This window comes from Plutella xylostella, chromosome 26 (assembly GCF_932276165.1).
Source record: "Plutella xylostella chromosome 26, ilPluXylo3.1, whole genome shotgun sequence".
NCBI classification, from domain to species: Eukaryota; Metazoa; Arthropoda; class Insecta; order Lepidoptera; family Plutellidae; genus Plutella; species Plutella xylostella.
In genome coordinates, this window is record NC_064006.1 from 114,883 (window position 1) to 136,806 (window position 21,924).

At 42.2% G+C, this 21,924-nt stretch overlaps 1 protein-coding gene across 4 annotated transcripts in view; it reads right to left on the reverse strand.

Annotated features, from left to right (window-relative positions):
• Positions 1 to 15,593, reverse strand: part of LOC105392697 (dedicator of cytokinesis protein 1-like) — an 80,580-nt gene extending 64,987 nt beyond the window's left edge. For all 4 annotated transcript variants that reach the window (XM_048630699.1, XM_048630698.1, XM_048630697.1 and 1 more), the window contains exons 1-8: positions 15,436 to 15,593; positions 9,878 to 10,058; positions 7,898 to 8,009; positions 7,265 to 7,410; positions 6,298 to 6,418; positions 4,590 to 4,781; positions 3,939 to 4,030; positions 1,017 to 1,154 (exon numbers count right to left, since the gene is read on the reverse strand). In XM_048630699.1, coding sequence (XP_048486656.1) covers positions 1,017 to 1,154; positions 3,939 to 4,030; positions 4,590 to 4,781; positions 6,298 to 6,418; positions 7,265 to 7,410; positions 7,898 to 8,009; positions 9,878 to 10,058; positions 15,436 to 15,481 — 1,028 coding nt within the window. In that variant the 5' untranslated portion in view covers positions 15,482 to 15,593. The remainder of the gene's footprint in view (positions 1 to 1,016; positions 1,155 to 3,938; positions 4,031 to 4,589; positions 4,782 to 6,297; positions 6,419 to 7,264; positions 7,411 to 7,897; positions 8,010 to 9,877; positions 10,059 to 15,435) is intronic.
• Positions 15,594 to 21,924: the final 6,331 nt, after the last annotated feature.

The window sequence follows — 21,924 nt, forward strand, 5'->3', positions numbered from 1 at the left end:
AGGCGCAGGCCACCGTACCTACTATAAGTTAGTGATGTTTTGTTTTAATGTTTAAATTCTTTGTGAAACTTTATTGGCTTGTGTATGAACTTAATGTTAGTTTATAAGTGAAATATTATAAAGCTGATTGTTTCCAAATAAAGAAAATTAAAATAAGGGGTTTGACATTATATTATATTCGTAGGGCACCGATAAAAACGGTCATTGACCTTTATGGCTCACACAGTGATGATCAATAATCTAACTGACATTGTAACTAACCCCGTAACGAAATTCGTACCACGAAACGACCAAGAAGTTATAAATAAATTACCTAGACACAGTTGTGCATGGAGACTGATATTGTGTGGGTACAATGCAGTGAAAGTCATTAGCTTGAACTTAAAACGTTAATCTTGGTTTGACAGTGAACAAAATGTAAACATTATTTAACTGTTTTATAATAAACCTGTTTGTATTGTTTATCACACTATGCAAAACGTATGACTCACTGTGTGAACGGCAGCAGTATGTGATATATACTCACGGTGTGAACGGCAGCAGTATGTGATATATACTCACGGTGTGAACGGCAGCAGTATGTGATGTATACTCACGGTGTGAACGGCAGCAGTATGTGGCATATACTCACGGTGTGAACGGCAGCAGTATGTGATATATACTCACGGTGTGAACGGCAGCAGTATGTGATATATACTCACGGTGTGAACGGCAGCAGTATGTGATATATACTCACGGTGTGAACGGCAGCAGTATGTGATGTATACTCACGGTGTGAACGGCAGCAGTATGTGGCATATACTCACGGTGTGAACGGCAGCAGTATGTGATATATACTCACGGTGTGAACGGCAGCAGTATGTGATATATACTCACGGTGTGAACGGCAGCAGTATGTGATATATACTCACGGTGTGAACGGCAGCAGTATGTGATATATACTCACGGTGTGAACGGCAGCAGTATGTGATATATACTCACGGTGTGAACGGCAGCAGTATGTGATATATACTCACGGTGTGAACGGCAGCAGTATGTGCGCGCCGCTGAGCGCGGGGTCTGCGAGCGGCTTGCTGACGTCACACAGCGCGGCGCCGCAGCCGCGACGCACGTCCGTGGCGCGCGGGGGCGGCGGGGACGACACCGAGCTGCGACTGAAGGGGGTAGGTTAGTTATTGGTTGCACAAAACTGTCATCTATTATTTACACGGAACTATACTAAACTTAATTCCAAATAAGAGCAGTGGTAGCTCAATCGGGTAAGCGCCTGCTTTTCACGCCAGACGAATTAAAATCGTGAGCATATTAAGTACATGTATGTAATTTCAAATAGTGTTACTAATTTGATCATGTTAGGTATTTACAATAATTACAAATATAAAGGCAGCTTGTTAGGGGACGACCATTTATTGACCAACGTTGGCATGGCAACCACAATACATGACAATTCCTCCACGCTTAATTAGATATGAATATAAAAAGAAACTTAAGTACTTAATTAATTATTTAAAATAAAACAGCTTATCGAAAGACCACGAAACATAGAATTATACATTTAACTTAAAATGAAATCAAGTAATATTTACACAAGTACTAAGAATACCCTAACCGGTTTGGGGGATGCCTGTTCCGTATAGGGTACCTGTTAGGCGATTCAGGGGAAAGATTTTCGTCACTACCAGCAGGCTGTTCCACCGGCGCGGACGTCGCCCCCGCGTCCCCCGCGCCACCCTGCGGCGCCCCCGCCACGACCGCGGCCGCTCCGGCCGGCCCGGCCTCCTCTACTGGTATTGTGGGGTAGCAAAGCGGGCTTACTACGGCTGACGGTTGGTTTACAAGTGTCGGGTGGTTAACAGGTATCGGTGCACTGTTTGTGGTATGTATTGTTGAATGACGGCGTCTCAATTGATCAATATGTCGGTGTATATAGTTTCCATTCAACAACAATTTTATCACATAATCTGTTCTACCTGTTCTTTGCTCAACTAGGCCTCCCAGCCACTTATTTCCTTTCCCATAATTCCTTGCCCAGACTTCCTCTCCTACACTGAACGACCTAATCACCCCTCCAGCTGCTCGTTCCTGCTGTCTTTGCCTCACTCCGACTTCTCTTTCCGGTTTCAACCTATCTAAAGTAGTTCTCAAATCTCGGCCTTGTAGAATTTTAGATGGACTATCGCCTGTGGTATTATGGGCCGTGTTTCTGTAAGTCAGTAGAAATCTACAAAGTGCCACTTCAATGTCAACTTTTTGTAAAATGGCTTTTCTTAAGACATTTTTGCAAATTTTTACTGCACTTTCGGCTGCACCATTTGACGCAGGATGGTATGGTGCTGAGAAGATGTGCTCTACATGATTATTTTCCAGGAAAGTTTTCAACTCTACACTGGTGAAAGGTGGCCCGTTGTCTGACACCAATTGCTTAGGGATTCCGAATCGAGCCCAAATTTCGCGTAGCCACTTAATGACCGAAGCTGCTCATGTATTGGTCATGTTGGTAGCTTCTATCCACTTAGATGTAGAGTCTACCAGAATCAGGTATGTTAGGCCATTGATAGGGCCCAAGAAATCGATATGGAGTCTTGTCCAAGGTTTACTTGTGGAGGGCCACGGCTGCGGCGCATGGTGCGGCGGCGCGCTGGCGGTCTGCGCGCACACGACGCACGCTCTGCACAACTGCTCTATCGCTTCGTCAAGGCCGGGCCACCACACGTAGCTGCGAGCTACACTCTTAGTTTTTACAATCCCCATGTGGGATTCATGAAGTTCCATCAAAACTCTATCACGACAAGAATGGGGGACTACTATGCGATGACCCCACATGACACAATCTAGCTCCGAATACAGTTCATTTCGCCTATTAAAAAATGGTTTTAACTCCCGAATTTCCACCTCATTCGGCCAACCAACTCGAATGTAGTTCAAAACTTGAGATAGTATTTGATCCCTTTTTGTTTCCCTTCTTAGTACGTTATTGTCCAACAGTAAAGCTTCGGACGCAAAGTGTAGGTAAGTGAACTCCGGCTCGTCGCGCTCATGCGCAGAGTTCCGAGCATTATCGTGGTGAGCCATAATTAATCGCGATATTGCATCGGCCATGTTTTTATCGCTTCTAACATACTCGATTGAGAAGGTATAGGCGGATAGAATCAACGCCCACCGCTGCAACCTACTGGCAGTCATACTGGGTACGCCTGTACTTGCTCCAAACATGCTAACTAACGGCTTGTGATCCGTGCGCAGTGTGAATTCTCGCCCATACAAATATTGGTGAAACTTCTTGACTGCAAAAATGATGGCTAGGGCTTCCTTATGTATCTGACTATAGTTGCACTCTGATGACGTCAGCGAGCGTGAGGCGTACGCGATGACGCGCTCCTCCCCGCTGGCGCCACGCTGCGCCAGCACGGCGCCCAGCCCGTACGAGCTGGCGTCGCAGGTCAGCAGCAGCGGCCGCGCCGCGTCGTAGTGCGCCAGCACCGGCGTACGACTCAGTATCTTCTTCACCATTTGAAACGCATTCATCTGTTGCGTACCCCATTGCGCAACAGATGATTGCGGATAAATCCCATCCTCGTCGCCACTGTTAGGTATTTACAATAATTACAAATATAAAGGCAGCTTGTTAGGGGACGACCATTTATTGACCAACGTTGGCATGGCAACCACAATACATGACAAATCAAAAACATGATTTGTAATGCGCTGTGATGTGACCCCAACATTGGTTCTGGTTTTTGTTACGAGTGTAGATAGACCTCGGGCAAATAATAATTATAGTTTATATAAAAACATGGATCTATTCTATTCTATTCTCTGTGGGGGTGTAAGTACCTGCACCTGGCTCTCTCGAGTGAAACCTTTGTGCATAATGATCATAATGTTAAACTTTATCAATGCATAAGCTTAACTTGTTAAAGGCTTAATACGTAACTCACCGATTCTCGACATTCTGTGACTCCATGGGGCCCACTCGTATTACATGGCACACAAGGAATATCTTCTCCTTCTTTATATCACTGGGTAGATCCTGAAATATATAAATAATAAAAAATTCATTATCAATTAATCATGCACGACGCAATTCTTGAAACCTATCTATGCCTATTATAAACAATGAATTTCGAAACCTTTTCGTCACAGGTTCAGGGGTTCTTCATTTCATGTCGCTCGTTTAGGCTCGCGACGAGCGATAATAGTAACTGACCGTGTGGACTCAGTTTTATAGTAATTGACCGTTAGACTCACAGCTTTAGTAACTAACTAAAGCTGTGAGTGGACCTATGTCCACAGCTACTAATCGTGTACACCTGTGGCAACACATGTTTTAGTCACGTTTTGATATGTAAGCATTTGGTAACTTCCAGTAGCGATCAATGCGGAGACGCTAGTCGTCTCGCGCCCGCCACATAGATAACACACTTAAGAAATGTAACTTGGTTATCATGTATAGAAAGTCAGTAAATAGTTTGGCCTCAAGAATCCTGCATTCGTCATTTACCTTCAACCCCATAGCCACCTCTTTATACCCTAAACACCCATAAGGTTGTAGTCACTCACCGTATACACTAACAGTTCACACTACTCACCGTATACACTAACAAGTCGGCAGCGCGGGCAGCCGGCGGCCAGTTCACAACAGCTGGTTCAGTCAGTGCCCTCGAGGCGGTATGTAGACTCAGCAGCAGTTCCACGCGGGGCGCGGCGCGGCACACGAAGTTGTGCACCCGCACCAGGACGGAGCAGCCGCGAGCGCGCGCCATGGCCGCGGCGGCCGGCTCCTGGGGAGCATGAAATGAATGAAATATTTATTTTTACAGAAAAATTGATAGATTTGTCACACAGTACATCCTTATTTCAACTAAACTTAACTAATGAGACTATTTGTGACAAGTAATGTAGCATCTGCTGCTAAACTAGGTATAACCTGTATTTTAGCCCGCAGCGCCCGTTACCCGTTAGTTATATAATATTAAATTGTTTAGATGCTGAAATTATCTGATTATTAATGATGAGTACTGTAGATAAAGTATGAGTTATATTTAATAGCTTAATAGGTTAGGAATTTCATTAGGTAAATACAGAGTGCTGTGGTACAGAAAGCTGAACTGCAAATCAATGGTACAGTAAGCTGAAAGGGGTGATTCTGGGGCCGAAAGGCTGTTTAGCCTTTGGAGAGCTTATGATGGGTACATTTTTCATTTAGGATATCTAATTATCAACCTGTTATCATCCACTGATATACATAGTAGGTTAAAAAGCGTCACAGCACACTATTCTAGGCCTTCCCCATCCAGTTAATACCCATTACATGCCAAAAATCGTCGTTCAAGAGGACTACGGGACGTCTCCCACTATGCTCGTGGTTTGTGAAACACAACTTTTAATGAGCAGAGATCTTAAATCAAAGCGTAGATGACCTTTTCAAGATTTGTCGGGACGGCCGGAGGTGGCACAGATTTGCTCTACATTGGAAAAGATAACTTTAATTCAACTGACCATAGTACTCTCCACAGTGGATGGCCGCGGGTCGGCTCTAGCCAGACCCAGGGTTCTGTAGATAGAGACGACATGCAACTCAACAGTGAGAGACCCAGGGTTACTCTGGCAGAGCCAGGGTTCTGTAGACAGAGACGACATTCAACTCACCATGCTGCTCTCAACAGTGAGAGACCCACGGTTACTCTGGCAGAGCCAGGGTTCTGTAGATAGAGACGACATGCAACTCACCATGCTGCTCTCAACAGTGAGAGACCCACGGTTACTCTGGCAGAGCCAGGGTTCTGTAGATAGAGACGACATGCAACTCACCATGCTGCTCTCAACAGTGAGAGACCCACGGTTACTCTGGCAGAGCCAGGGTTCTGTAGATAGAGACGACATTCAACTCACCATGCTGCTCTCAACAGTGAGAGACCCACGGTTACTCTGGCAGAGCCAGGGTTCTGTAGATAGAGACGACATGCAACTCACCATGCTGCTCTCAACAGTGAGAGACCCACGGTTACTCTGGCAGAGCCAGGGTTCTGTAGATAGAGACGACATGCAACTCACCATGCTGCTCTCAACAGTGAGAGACCCACGGTTACTCTGGCAGAGCCAGGGTTCAGTAGATAGAGACGACATGCAACTCACCATGCTGCTCTTAACAGTGAGAGACCCACGGTTACTCTGGCAGAGCCAGGGTTCTGTAGATAGAGACGACATGCAACTCACCATGCTGCTCTCAACAGTGAGAGACCCACGGTTACTCTGGCAGAGCCAGGGTTCTGTAGATAGAGACGACATGCAACTCACCATGCCGCTGTCCACAGCGCCGGGGGACTCGTGCAGCGCGAGCAGCTGCGAGGCGGAGAGAAGCCGCGGGTCGGCTCTAGCACACGCACTGTCGCGCACCGCTACCGGCAGACCCAGGGTTCTGTGGGGATCATTAAACAAAAGTTAGTAAATAAATATGTGGGGACATCTCACACACGGCCGTCCGACCCCAAGCTAGGTAGAACCTGTGTTATGAGTGTCGGACAGCTGATATATCTACACAAATACATAGGAAGATAGATACTAAATATAAATATCAACACCCAAGACCCGAGTACAAATATCTGTCTTTAAACAAATATCTGCCCCAGCCGGGAATCGAACCCAGGACCTTCAGCTCAGTAGTCAGGGTCACTAACCACTACGCCATTCGGTCGTCTAATCAACTAAAGTTAGTATAAATGCTGTTTTTAATTACCAAGTGCTACGCTACTATGACCCAGGGTTCTGTGGGGAAACTCCACATAAATGACGTAGAAGTGGTACAGTAAGCCGTAAGAGAGTAACTCAGCTCTAAATTCGGCTCGGTAGGCACAGGGCACAGACGTATACTGGGTGTTTCACAAAGGGACCCACCCCCTGAGTCATCCCCTTTCACACACCCTGTCGACACCTACCTGTGTCCCTTGTCGACGGTGGCGGCGGCGCAGTGGTCGACACCTACCTGTGTCCCTTGTCGACGGTGGCGGCGGCGCAGTGGTCGACACCTACCTGTGTCCCTTGTCGACGGTGGCGGCGGCGCAGTGGTCGACACCTACCTGTGTCCCTTGTCGACGGTGGCGGCGGCGCAGTGGTCGACACCTACCTGTGTCCCTTGTCGACGGTGGCGGCGGCGCAGTGGTCGACACCTACCTGTGTCCCTTGTCGACGGTGGCGGCGGCGCAGTGGTCGACACCTACCTGTGTCCCTTGTCGACGGTGGCGGCGGCGCAGTGGTCGACACCTACCTGTGTCCCTTGTCGACGGTGGCGGCGGCGAGCGCGGTGCGGCGGCGCAGCTGGTCGGCCGGGAGGGCGTCCCGCGCGCAGGAGGCTCGCAGCTCTAGGAGAGCTCGCATCGACACTTCCATGAACTTGAAGCGGTGGTCGTTGCTCTGGAATTACATGGGAAAGGATTATTTGTACAATGTACTTCGTGAAATATAGTATAAACCCTATGGACATTTTATCTATGATTTGTTTTCAAGGAAAAATTTACTTTATTAAATAGGCATAAGAACCTTTCAATCAAATGTCGTTTTGTGTCGATATATCGCTTCAGCAGTCGTTAATCTTAGTCAGAGTGCTTCGGGCAGCTTGAAAACATCTGACAATGGGGTTGCCCACTTACTCGGCAATTCTCTCAGCACAAGCTTGCTTGTGTTGTGGTCCACCAACCCGCACTAGGCCAGCTTGGTGGACTAAAACCCTTCATTCATTTAAAAGAGACTCGTGCTCCAGCAGTGGAGATGCCGGACGTGATGGGTCGTGATGATGATGATGATGATATCAGCTGCCTACTTGGCCTGAGGTCGGATAGCCGTCTGAGAGATACCCCAACATATTTATTATTAAGTGAAAGTTCCAACAAAGGTCGGCTACCTTGTAGAGCTGCTTCCACAGAGGGAGCCACTCTCTTAGAGTGACGGCGAGCTCGTGGATGACGCCGCCGCCGCCCGCCGACACCAACGCCGGGTCGTCGTCATCCGCGCCGCTGTGATAAGAAAGGGGGGTTGTGAGTTTGAAGTCAGTGTGTGTACAGTAAAGGAGCTCCATAGAGGATAGTAGACTTGATATATACATACGTGTTCAAAGAGTTCGTCAAATGCACCTCAACTGTTAAAATTGTGTTATATATTACAAATAATAAATGCGAAACTTTGTGAGTATATGTTTGTAAGGCTGCTGCTGATTTTTCAATAGTCAGATAAGTGTTATCTGAGGAATAAAATTGTTGCTGCCGCATCTGAATGTTTGTATTAGACAATGACAGCAACAATTTTATTCTTCAAATACACTTATCTGACCATTTAAAAATCAGCCCTAAATCTCTCACAGTAAGACGGCAGGATCTATTTTGACGAAATTAAACATTTCAACGATCAAAAGTCGGCAGGATCTATTTGGTATTTAGGAATTCTTATTATTCCGAAATTTCCACGGGGAAACTGTCTAATATGAAGTGGAGATCGCGCATAATCTGGTTAAATATAAATGCCATGGAAGCTTTAAATTTCATCAACGGGATACTCTGTGTTAATCCTGCATACTTTCGCACAAACATTAGCGGGTGACCCACATCACCCACATGGCGATAAAATAAATAAATGAACTGCTCCCGTGAGTCACTGGGACCGCATCGGGGTCGGTGAACTCACACTTTTATCAACACTCATTCATTTCTACATTACTACGGCAGCTAATGTGGCATTTGTTTTACAAGCTACTACAGTGGCTGTAACATAATTAGTGTATACTCAATTAGTGTACTTAGTGAACGAAATAACACACAAAAGTTTTTCTACACGCCAAATTAAGTCATTGTTTGATTTATACAGGATAAAAAGATCCCGACGAATTGAGAACCTCCTCCTTTTTTTGAAGTCGGTTAAAAATGCATAGTTTAGCTAATCTTTTCACCCTACTTTTGTAGCCTTTGTAATATGTATTGTGTACATAATATACTCTTATAGTTACTACACAACACGCAGCTAATCTTGCCTATCTTACGGAAACAAAAGGGCATTCATAAGCGTTAATCTCTGGAAGAGAAAAGGCTTTTTAATTACAAAATGTCAAATTCTCCGGAAGTAAGATAGCAGGCGGCAAGTGATATCAAAGTGGCTGAGATTAAAAACAAATATTTACTTAGTAGTAGTTATCGTGTGTAGAATATATGTGTAGATAGTATACAATAATATCTGAGATAACGGCGAAAGTTTTGAGTATCTACCACTTCTTTTATTATGCAAATACGGTTGTATTGTAAAGTTGGAAGTGTTATAACATAATAAAAAGACGGCAATGAATCAATCCAGTCATAACAAGGCAGTTGGAGTTGTCAAGATATGACACATTCGGCTTCATTGTTCGATCGAGCAAAATACTCACCTACTTCTCTAATGTTCCATCAAGTGATTCTACCTCGGTTTATTTTATTTATAATTTAGTTACCTATAGGTACCTACACTGCAACGCATGTCCACTGTTAACAGTAACTGTGTATTTGTAGACGTATTCCAAGCGTGTCGGTGTTCAAGGGTTTGTCACCGTGGTGAAAGGATATTAGCTAGTCAGAATAGTGCCAATGCTGACGGCCCCGGGTGCGTCAGACGTATAAAGATCAGCTGGAGGGTTACTCTATCTATACTGACGAAAAACAAACGAACGAGACCTGTCGTGCAATGGCCAAGTTTAATACAACTAGACAGAGTCGGGACTCACGCAGCAGCGTTCCAAAACTTCGTTTTTTGTTAAGTATATATAGAGTGTCCCCCATGTTACAACTTTAGAGAAGGCTGGTTTCGTGCTAGGTAAACGACTATGGGTGTAGGCTACTACTATAGAAGTATCTGTACTTACTCCTCCCGGCACACTTGCGCCCGCCGCACGTGGCTGGCGGGGAAGGCGCCCCGGCCGGCGCCGCGCAGGCGCTCGCCCCACAGCCAGCCGCGCGCGCGCCGCCGCACCCGCACCAGCTCGCCCACGGACAGCCCCAGGTGCGGCACGCCGGAGGCCGAGCTGCCCGTGTAGTTGTAGATCGCTGCGGAGAATGAGGACGTTAGTGGGGAATCAGAAGTAGAAGGAGAAGAAGTAGCGCAAAGATTGAAACTTTTTGTAAAAGCAAGTTTTAAACAATCCCAAGAAACCTATACCTAATATGTACATGTACCTGTATATGATAGTTGTAGCTGCGGAGGAGAAAGAGTGTTAGGAGGTAGAAGTGGGAACGATGAAGGCAAGACAGCGGGAAAGTGCTTGTAGCGACACATGTTATAGTCACGTTTTGCAATGTCAGCTTTCTATTAACTTCCAGTAGCGAACAATGCGCAGACGCTAGTCGTCTCGCGCCCGTCACTTAGACAACATACTTGTAAAATGTAATTGGTAAAATCAGTAAATAGTTTGGCCTCAAGAATCCTGCATTCGTCATTTACCTTCAACCCCATAACCACCTCTTTATACCCTAAACTGGTGACCCCGACGTGATTGAACACGCAACCTTCGGAAGAAACGATGGAGTCAGCACGGCGATGACACGGCGCAGCATGAAACGGCGTGGACGAGACGGCTCCCCCAGCAGGGCCATGGGGTAACAGGCGACAACATCAGAAAATCATCTACTGGAAGTGCATCACCCCTTCACAAATTTTGGTTACGCAACGCAGAAGTAATTAGCGTATCGAAGCATCTCAAGTCAGGACCTGGACGAGCGGAACACATAGAAGGTACGATTGCGCGTTCACGACGGCAGGTCAACGGGCGGTAATCGGCGCTTCTGAAGTTAGCGAGTTTGGGCTGTTTTCCTCGCTGCGAGGCTGCCGAGCTGGAGCATAGTGGACTGGTCACCCACGTGGAGGCTCACTCGAGGGTCCTCATGGAAGTTCCCGCCAGGATGGATGAGAGGTGCTACGAGAGAAGCTATTTTTAGATCGGAAATTCACATGGTTCAATCACACACGAGGTCGAATTCGCAGAACCGAGGTAGCAGCGTTCATCTTGCACGGTCAGCGGAATGTGATAAGCGCGTCGCGAGTGAACAGAGTGCTACGTAGTTTTACCAAGTGGTTTATTGTGTGAGATTTATAAGTTTGATTTGTTAATTTTGTATCAGTATTGAAATGTAATTTTGTGATTTCTGTTTTGTTTGATATTGTATGTTTCAAGTTTAAAGCTCCGTAAGAGAGGCTTTTGTAACATAGGTATTACGTATTGTACTTGAAAATTTTTGACAAAAATTTTGAAAAACGGGGGAAGTGATGTAGCGACACATGTTATAGTCACGTTTTGCAATGTCAGCTTTCTATTAACTTCCAGTAGCGAACAATGCGCAGACGCTAGTCGTCTCGCGCCCGTCACTTAGACAACATACTTGTAAAATGTAATTGGTAAAATCAGTAAATAGTTTGGCCTCAAGAATCCTGCATTCGTCATTTACCTTCAACCCCATAACCACCTCTTTATACCCTAAATGCTGGATGCGGGCCGCCTCCGATCGGACAAGGTGGAAAACATTAGGGTAGGCCTAAGTTCAGCAGTGAGCGTCCTAATAAGGCTGGGATGACGATGATGATGAGAAGTGGGAATTCGGAGCGTGCGGTGGTCGTGCCATTCCCCATGTTGGGCAATTGGGTAAGCAAAAGTAAGGTGCAACGACGTCGTCGGCATTGCCGATTTAAGGTGGACGTAGTTCAATGTGATGTGATAATTGACAAAGAATAGATAGATAGAAAATCTTTATACACAGAACAGGACACAATTAAGTATACAGATCTTATTCCAATATACAAAGGTACAATATGCGGTCTTATCACTAAAAGCGCTTTCTACCAGGCAATATTTAGAATACTGTCATCATTTACGGCCGTGGCCTGTAAGCGCAGGTTCACAGCGAGTGTTGTCCTGAAGCGGCCCCTCGCGGACGTCCGCCGAACCCTCCACTGAACCCTCCCGGCTAATTACTTCCGCATTCAGTCTGTTGCTTCATCAACTACTATTGCAAGCTAAACTGTTTGCAAGTCAACTTTGCTCTACTAGTAAAGGAACGAAAACTATCGGAGGCGTGGGTATATTTTGATTTCAATTAACTTAGTTAAACAGTCATCTTCATCATTCGCTGTTTAACATAGCGTCACTCGTAAGGACCTCAATTTGCCCAATAGGTACACTATTCCTTAGCCATCCTCATCTAACCACCACCGGCCAAGGTCGTCGGTTCAGCCCCAGTCTTGGAAGGAGGGAAACATCATCGATTAAATATTTTGATAAAGCAAAGTCATCAATAAATCATAACTATTAATTTAGAAACATCATTAATTATTCGAATCGCATGGAGCGACCGACATAACTCCGCCGTATTTAGAAAACAATAGTTTTGCGAAATTAGTAATGAGCCCGCCAATATGTGAACGTTACACATGGTATCAACTAAAGCTATAGATGCTTGGTTTAGGAAGGAAAAGTTAGTACGCCTGATTCCTTCAATAATGTTTGGAATTGTCTTAACACAACACAAACCGTAAAGCGCAGGAGCTAGGTACTTACGTACCGTCTACTATATGTAGTAATAAGTTAAAGTATAATAATAGTGTAACATATTTACATCACCAAGACAAACACTGTTCCTTAACACGATCAAGACCACCAATCAGATAACCACCACAGTCCGCAACAACAATCACACACTTTGACCTAGTCCCAGTCGGGAAGAGACCCCGGAGTCTCATGGCCCGGAGCCCTGTGAGCTCGAGCGTGCGGTCCGAGAGCCCACACCGCCACTGAGGCAGCCACTGCAGGACCAGCATAGACTGCGCCGCTACTAGATACGGTCATAGTGATCGCAGGTTGAGACGGTTAATCTCGTCATAAACATACGACAAGACTTAAGGATGGTTAGGGTAATTTAAAGTAAATAATAATGCTTTATTTCAGACCAATAAATAGTCCATAGTCAACTGATAGTACCTAGTAAGAGTGCAACTCCGTGCATCGCAGCTTGCGACTAGCGGGTGGCCAACCGAAGATTTTGGTGAAAATTAATGCTATACTTATTATAGAAATCAGCTGTCGTCTACCGCGGGCGACAGTCGAAGGACTAGTAAGCCATAGCACGGAATAGTCCCTCTAATCCTCCATACAGAATATTCCCTGTCCGTGTCTAGTAGCTCTCTAGACCGGCGGCTGCGGTCCGGCGCGGCCACCCGACACCGCAAGCGACACCGCCGGGGCGAGGCCTCCAGAGGCACAGATCAATGATACATACTATATTGAGTCTAGATAATACATGATTATACAGTCACGAGCACTGAAAAAGTTCCAGTGACAATAACACCAAATAACTCCTAAACGGAAAAGGCTTCTTATACATATATCGGAGTATTTTTAACAGCGCATCAGAATATTATATAATATAAAAAATTGGGGTAATTTGGTATCGAAATTTCATAGTTAAGTGGAACTTTTTCATTGCTCGTGAATGTATTATAGCTATAACAGTTTGCATAGTCTCCGATATTTTAATCAAAAGTTACCGTCACAGAGGTATTTCTAATATGGGGTCCCCAGGCTCGACTGCAGCGGCAGTACATAATATTTTAATCAATTTTCGATGAGCCGTGCTTTGTTTCAGGCGCAGAGCCTTGCTCACCGCACAATGGAATCTTGAATACTTTATAATTTTGCTATAAGTAGCTCTGTATGTAGACACATATTGATACGTATTGTGTAGTGCTGAAAGTAATGGTTTATAACCACTAAATAATGTTTATTAATCAAATTTGTGTTTAGAATTTCTGTGTCCCTTGGAAAGGAGTATGTCTAACACTGGACTGTGATGAATCAACCATTGGAACAACATATTTATAAAATCAATAAGTGCTTCTCAACAAAACTTGAATTTCTATTTTTCTAATCTCAGACCATAGCCACACAGCACCATATAACAATAAAAAAATATTCATTTTACTATCTCATTCAATTTAAATTGGCAAGGAGAGAATTCATAGCATGCTGTATCTGTATAATAATTAGACTTCCTCAGGTAACCTGAGAGGGATCCTACAGCTTGCTACGCCATTGTAACTCCTATGGCTGATATCCTAATCCTAACTTCCTAATCCTAATCCTAACTAATATTATAAATGCGAAAGTAACTGTGTCTGTCTGTCTGTCTGTCTGTTACTCTTTCACACCAAAACTACTGGACGGATTTCAATGAAATTTGGTATACATATGGTCTAGACCCTGAGAAAGAACAATAGGCTACTTTTTATCCCGGAATTCCCATGGGAAAAGCGAAGCGAAGCTCGCGGGTACAGCTAGTTATTTATGATTCAAGTTCATAACATTCAATATGTCTTCAACAGATTTGGATGCTAGTCACAACAGTAGTAACAACAGTTTTGTGTTAGGTAATATTATGTACAAAAAGTTTATTATGTTGTTTACATGTTAGAGATCGAAACAAAAAATAAGATGTTTAACTATGCAGTTAACTTTATTTTTCACATTAACATGACCAAGATGTCTGAGTACAACAGTATACACTAGTTGAAGTTAAATGATATTATGTCCTGAGACATCCAGCCATCCAGCACTAGTATACAAATAATAACATGCAGCCAAACCACCATCAGTGCAACTCTAATCACTATTTTTAACAACACCCTGTATAGATAACTCTGTCTTAAGTCTGAAGTAATTATTCCCAGAGAATCTATGAGACTTTCCATTCATATTTTTAAAATATTCATTTAAAATATTCATATTCATATCTAAGATATGTTTTTAATATAAACACATATTGATCTGGTGTAGTTTTTCCTGTAGTAGCGGTCGCGGGCCGTGGTGATTGGCTCCCACTGTGCATGGATATTTCCTGCTTCTCATTGATAACATTCTGCTCTGTTAATTGTTCTACGTTATATTTTATTCTTTACTGTATAATAACAGGATGAAAAACCAACCATCAATGCATTTTTTTTACATAAGTAGTTACTATTTGTTTTTACAAATAAGACACAAGTTCTTTATCAGCATTATCTGATAAGAATTAAGTCCCAAATAGCAGAATGCTCTTAGGTAATGAGTTAAGAAATTGATAAATTGGATAGATGTGAGCTGCCAGTACAATCCGTCGTGTTAACCCCAATTAATGATGATAAATAGGTACAAATATTGAGTTGGGTGACGGCGAGCGGGGAGTGGCCGCCGCCGCGGTGTTGGACCTTCTGCTATGTTATTTCAAACTGTTTTATGCGTAAATATGCTACATAGGGCAAGGCAAACAACGTTGTGACACAATGTTTATATTTGCCGAAACTCTGCGGGGGTCTAGCCAGCAACAAGTGGCTGCTACTTCACAACTCAAGAAAAATCTCGTTATCACATCAAATCCAAAGAAAACTAGCACAATAACTTACCCACGACATAGTAGTCCTCTTCTTCCACTTTTTCCCACACAGTCATTATGTTAAAACATCAGTTTTTAACTAAATTAAATTAAAATCACGAAATTCAACATTTTGTTAACCATCGAAATACAGCTTTTGTCAAAACAAAATTTTGTCTCTGACGTTGGCAGGCCTGAATGAATGAAGTAAACAGATAGGGTGATTGAATGAAATTAAATAGTGATGTACTAATAACGGTGACGATCCATATACGTCAAAAAAAATGTTATTGTTCTGAGTACACTTTTAATATTTCTATGTGGGTAGATTGAAATATTATATAATTTACTTTGACTTCGTCGTGTTGTTCTGCCATTGTAATTCGGCGTGGTTGCGATTATCGGAATAGTTAATAATTTTCTTCAATATCTAGAACGAATCCTAAATATATGCAAAAGTACACCGAATATTGTTATAGCGGGAGATATTAACATAAATATTTTAGCAGAATCAGATGATAACCGTAAAGACGAATACCTGTGTACACTTGCTGAGCACGGCCTTGTTCCGGCTATAACACTACCTACTAGACAAAAGTCATGTCTTGATCATATTTGTTTAAAAACAAAATACGAAACCGTAGGAATTGTCTGTAAAACATCTGTAACAGATCATGATCTTTGTTTAGTAGCTCTTAAGACCCTCTCCCGTACCAAACCACAACAAAGGCAAATAAGTAAAGTAAATTATTCTGAAGTTGCAGCCGATCTTAAAAAAACTGATTGGTCTGAAGTAATATCACAAACAGATGTAACTGCAGCTCTCAACATATTTACAACAACACTTAACGATTCCATCAATAAACACACACAAAAAATAACAATCGCTAAATCACAACACACCATGAAACCCTGGATCACACCTGGCTTGATAAGATGCATGAAGCATAGGGATAAACTACATCTTAAATGTCGACGGTATCCGAAAGATACTGAAACGCGCCTCGTTTATAATAGATACCGGAATTTTTGCATTAACATTTTACACAAAGTTAAAACAGAATACGAAAACAAAATACTATCAGAAGGTAAGAACGATACAAAGAAACTCTGGAATGCTATTCGTGAAGTTTGTGACTTCTCGAAATCCAAAGCCACCTCTTCAACCGAACTTCTTAACTCTTGCCCAACCCCTAAAGAGTCGGCTAATAAATGTAATGAGTACTTCACCACTATAGGGGCTAAGTTAGCAAACGATATCCTAGAAAAACAAAATGAAACCGAAATTAACCTTGCTAATTTAGCCAAATCACACATTACACCATCACATTCCTTCTTCATGCTCCCTACTGATGAAACTGAAATCTTAGACTTCATCAGACAACTTAAAAATGACAGTGCACCTGGTCTTGACGGTCACAAAAACACATTAATAAAACATTTAGCCCCTTACATATTGAAACCCTTTGCACACATCTGCAATCTCAGCCTTTCAACTGGAATATTCCCAAAGATTTGGAAAATGGCAGCTGTTACACCAATTCATAAAGCTGGTAATAAAGATAACCCTTCTAACTATAGGCCTATTTCTTTGCTCTCTGTTCTATCAAAACTACTCGAAAAAATCGTTAACTCTAGACTTGTTAAATATTTGGAATCTCACAATATTCTCTCTCACACTCAGTTTGGTTTCCGTCATGGAAAATCAACCGAAGATGCGGTATCTCTGCTAATTAATTCTGTCTCCCAACACCTAGATAAAGGAAACTGCTGCGTAGGAGCCTTCCTTGACTTGGCCAAAGCCTTTGATACCGTTTCTAGTAAAATTCTTCTACAAAAACTTCAAAATGTTGGTATCAGAGGCGTGGCCTTAGACTGGTTTTCGAGTTATTTATCTGATAGAGAACAAGTCACGAAAATTGGTGAAGTTGTCAGCAATCCCATGGAAATTAAATACGGAGTACCACAGGGCAGTATACTGGGTCCTACACTCTTTCTAGTCTATCTCAATGATATTTCGACAGCTCTTCCTTCAAATGTTGAGGCTGACATCATTTGCTATGCAGACGATACTGCAATCATATTTAACGGTGTTTCTTGGAAGTCTGCTTTAACACGAACTTCAACAGGATTATCCGAAATATCTAAATGGCTCTCTAAAAATTTGCTTACCCTCAACACTGACAAAACCAAATATCTTTGCTTTCATAAAACTGCTGCTTCTCAACTTGACCTTAACATCCCAATCCATATTCATAACTGTGATCACGTCTCACCTCTCTCAACCTCTTATTCTTGTCCAACCATAGATAAAGCTGAATCCATTAAATATTTAGGAATCATTATTGATGACAGACTTTCTTTTCAAAAACACATTCAAAATCTCTCTGGCAGAGGACGCAGACTTATAAACATCATGCGCTTACTTAGGAATTCGGCGACTAAAGATACCTTGCAGCTTGTATATACCAGTTTATGCCAATCAATACTCTCATATTGCATTAGATGCTGGGGAGGTTCACATAAAACTAACATGATTGCGTTAGAAAGAGCGCAAAGATCAATTTTAAAAGTAATGCTTAAGAAACCTTTTCGATACCCTACCACAGCCCTTTACAAAGAAATCAATGTCCTAACTATCAGAAAACTATTTATCTCCCAAGTATCACTTTCCCAACACCAACAAATTATGAACTTGCCAACCTACAGCCAGATGACAAGCCAAAGAGTATTTAGATTAGTTCCTATCACCGCTAGAACAGTCTTCGCTCAAAGATTCGCACCATTCCTACATCCCTATGTATACAACAAAATATATAAACAGTGCAACCTGAAAGACCTCAATAAGAAAGAAGCAAAAATAACTATTTTTAACTGGCTACTTACTCTAGATTACGAAGAAACAGAAAACATTCTATGCATCCCTAAATAGTTACCTACATAAGAATATATTATTATATTTAAGTATTTGTACATTTTCAACTTATTTACTAATATTATATATACTGATATTTATGTATATTTTCATTTTTCTACTTAGTATCTATTTCAACACTACACACTACAAAGAACTTTATATTCTACCTATTTCATAGGATCTACATACGTATAGGTATTTTAAACTATTATTTAAAATTACATTGTTTTTGTTAACCATTGATGGATTTTATGTTATGTTTAAATTTTATTTTACTTAGTTATTTAAGTTATTTTAGTTTGGTTTTTACTTACTATTAATTTTCTACCATATGATTTGTATCTTAAATGCTAACCAAATATACTACTTTCACCCTATTCTTACTCAAAATGTTGACAACAAGCCACCTGTTCTCAAATGTTACAGTCTGCCTACTGGTTACTCACGGCACAGGCTTAGCCTAGTGTGAGAACCCTAGCTACCATAGTTTTTTTAATCTGGTCCAAATAATTTATAACTGTTTTATATCCATAACATTTATTAAGATAACCTGTGTAAATATTTTGGCTAAATAAACATTTTTTCATTTTTCATTTTTTTTTTTTCAATTGTGAATCAGCTGCCGTTAGGCATTATTTTGTTTGCTACTATTATTATAGGTAAACAAACAAGTTTGTGAGTTTTGTGATCATCAAGATTCCTTCGGATTTCGGCTCCCAGCAGAGTCCTGGACTTTGCCTACGTGAGCAAAACCTGTGATATCTACATACCTATTTCTTATACTTACCTACCAGAATAATCTGTATTTTTTTAGAACGCCAGTTCGAACAGTCATATTGCAGAGACGTGGACACTGAAGGAGGGACTGGTCCACTGATGTAAAGTCGCTCAGCGTGCTATCGATCTGATTCTAATCGATCGTAGGTAATGGTTTGCCGGGCCTGTCCAGCAGTGAATGTTATTGGCGGATGATGATGATGATAACACTGAGTGTCGAACGTAAATTGACACTCTTTTCCTTTGGTTAAAAGGACGTTATGAAAATAATTATTCTGGGCGGTACACAGTGAAGGTGTAGCCAAATGTAGCTTAAAAATGTTGATACATTTTAGTAGTTACCTACGTATTTTTTTATTCTATCGATTGAAAACATGTATACGAAATAAGGTGAGGCAGGTACCTACCTAGGTACCTACCTAAATGTTTTTTTTGTAAAAAATGACTTATCAATAGCAATTATAGATAATTAGGTAACTATTCCTACCTACCTATTCATGCTGAATCGACATAGTAGGTAGGTACTCCGTCCGTCGCCGTCACTCGCTATACGAGTACCAACCTATAAACAGATTTTGATGAATAATGAAGCCGCATTCAACTGCCGACATCGACATTGTAAATTGTGCCTAATTTGACACAATACAGATATTACCTACTAAAGTTATTCAACTGTTAGGGGACTATTCATTTGAATATAGTGGATTGGATTCGGTTCATTACTCAGCCGAGCTGTCTCCTTAGTGCACTGCAGCGTGCCTCTGTGCCTCAATGTACACTGGATATTGACTCGGTATCTTGTGGTTACGTCGTGTGCAGAAGTAGGGCCGGTTCCTCATCCTCAGTGTTCCTCAGATAGTCTCGCCTGGAGCCTGTGGCAAGACTCTACTAACAGTAACGTACTGTAAGGCCCTCCACCCAGAGTCGAGGCGGCATCGTGCAGTGAGCGGAGCGCCTGCTCCACAAGTAATCGGAACCGGCTCCAGTGACGTATACTTATCATAAAAACATAAACATAAAACACTTATCAGCTGTTCCTTTTATATGCGTTCGATGCGCAGTTGGCGACTGACGCTAAATCTGACTGGTCAATCTTTTCACCACTGCGGTGCACGGCGGCCAACAGAAGTGAAGCTCTTGCGTTTGTCAGCGACACGGTAAGAAGAAGAAGCAACTTTACGCGGAGACGAAACTTTTAATGATGACAGCGACCCGCTAGTTAATGTGTGACTTGTGAACCGCCCGCCGCGCGCCGCCCCGGGTGCGCGGAGAAGTGATCAAGTAAGAAGAAAGGGAAAGTTTCATACCTCAGACATTTTTGAATTATTTGATTCTACACTTCGATTAAGATCCCATGTTCTTACCTACTTAGTAAGAACAATACTTACCTAGTTTAATCTGAATATGCAATGTGCCTTGCTACGAACTATGCCTCGAATACCTAATAGTCCTACGGTGACAATTGGCATGCAGTTGGTACATACACTTATCTCTTCAATTTGTTATTCCAAGCTGGGTAAAACTTGCAACTGCTTCAATTTTACACAAATTTATTTTTAATCTTCAACGGAATGAAGATGTCGTCGACAAGAAACTATTTATAATTCTGTCGGAAGAAATATACACATCAAGAAGGTTGTAGGCATCTTCTGCAGGTAACCTAATAGGCACGCCGTAGCGTAGACGTTTAGCGAGTACTTACCTAGGTATCAATTAAGTACTTATAATGCGTATTATTATAAGTAGTCTACGCTACTCCCGCCTCCCAGAAAATACAGTGATTTGATATTTAATAATATCTAAAAGACTTTAATTATGTAATGTTAGTAAATGGGATTTTAAATGGTACCTACTTACTGTAAAAAAGGGCGCAGTATCTGATTAGAGTGAGTTGCCCCAATTTTTTTTTTCAGGCTTTGTTTCTATTAGCGTTGGCGTTGTCGAACTATAATCGCTTCGTTATACTTAATTATTATGAGTTAAGTAATAATTATCCGAAGAAAGCCACAATGGTCGTCGTAGAGATTTTCAAACGCGAAATTAATGCAGTTTGGATTTAGGAAGCAAGACTCAAGTTAAATATGAATGTTGAACGGCTGAGCCGGTAGTGGCCGGTACACTCCGCGCAAGCAGCCTCTAACTAAACCAAATGTGGCTGACCACTCTTCATTTTACATCAGAATTTGAGTTATATCAATCAGCAATCGTGTATTAATATTTTTGACTTGATTTTTTATACTCCACTGTGGAACATTAGGCCTCTGCCAACTCTTTGTACTGATTGAAATCATAAAATATTATACAATACTTTACCTAAACATTAGGACGCCGACTGCAAAGGTGAATTGTTTTTATTTTCAGAGAACAATGACTGCTCAAAGGTCCGGCTTCACCAGCAACTCCAGTAGGCAGAGCAGAGCTGGAGGAGGCCACCGCCCTGGCGCCCTGGGACTAGAACATTGGTACTACTCAACCTTTTTTACATAAGGGCCACAACCACGTTCAAGTCATGGTGTCGCGGGCCGCAAGCATTTTTTTTTACTATTATAAAGCGATGTAAACTATCGAATAATAATAAAAAACACATGCATTTACTACTATGTGTAAAAAGTATCGGGATTAGATCAATAAAACAAAAACAAAAAATGTGGGTGTGCGGCAAATTTTGAAGATAATAAAATAAATTTGGATGAATATCCAAAAATTGCTCCTTCAGAAACGATACACATACGCCAACGAATTATCCAATCACCACAACATTTTTTTAAACGCTGTTTTCAGAGTTGTGTTTAGTAGTCGCGGCGATTTTTTCTTATTGTCTTCTAT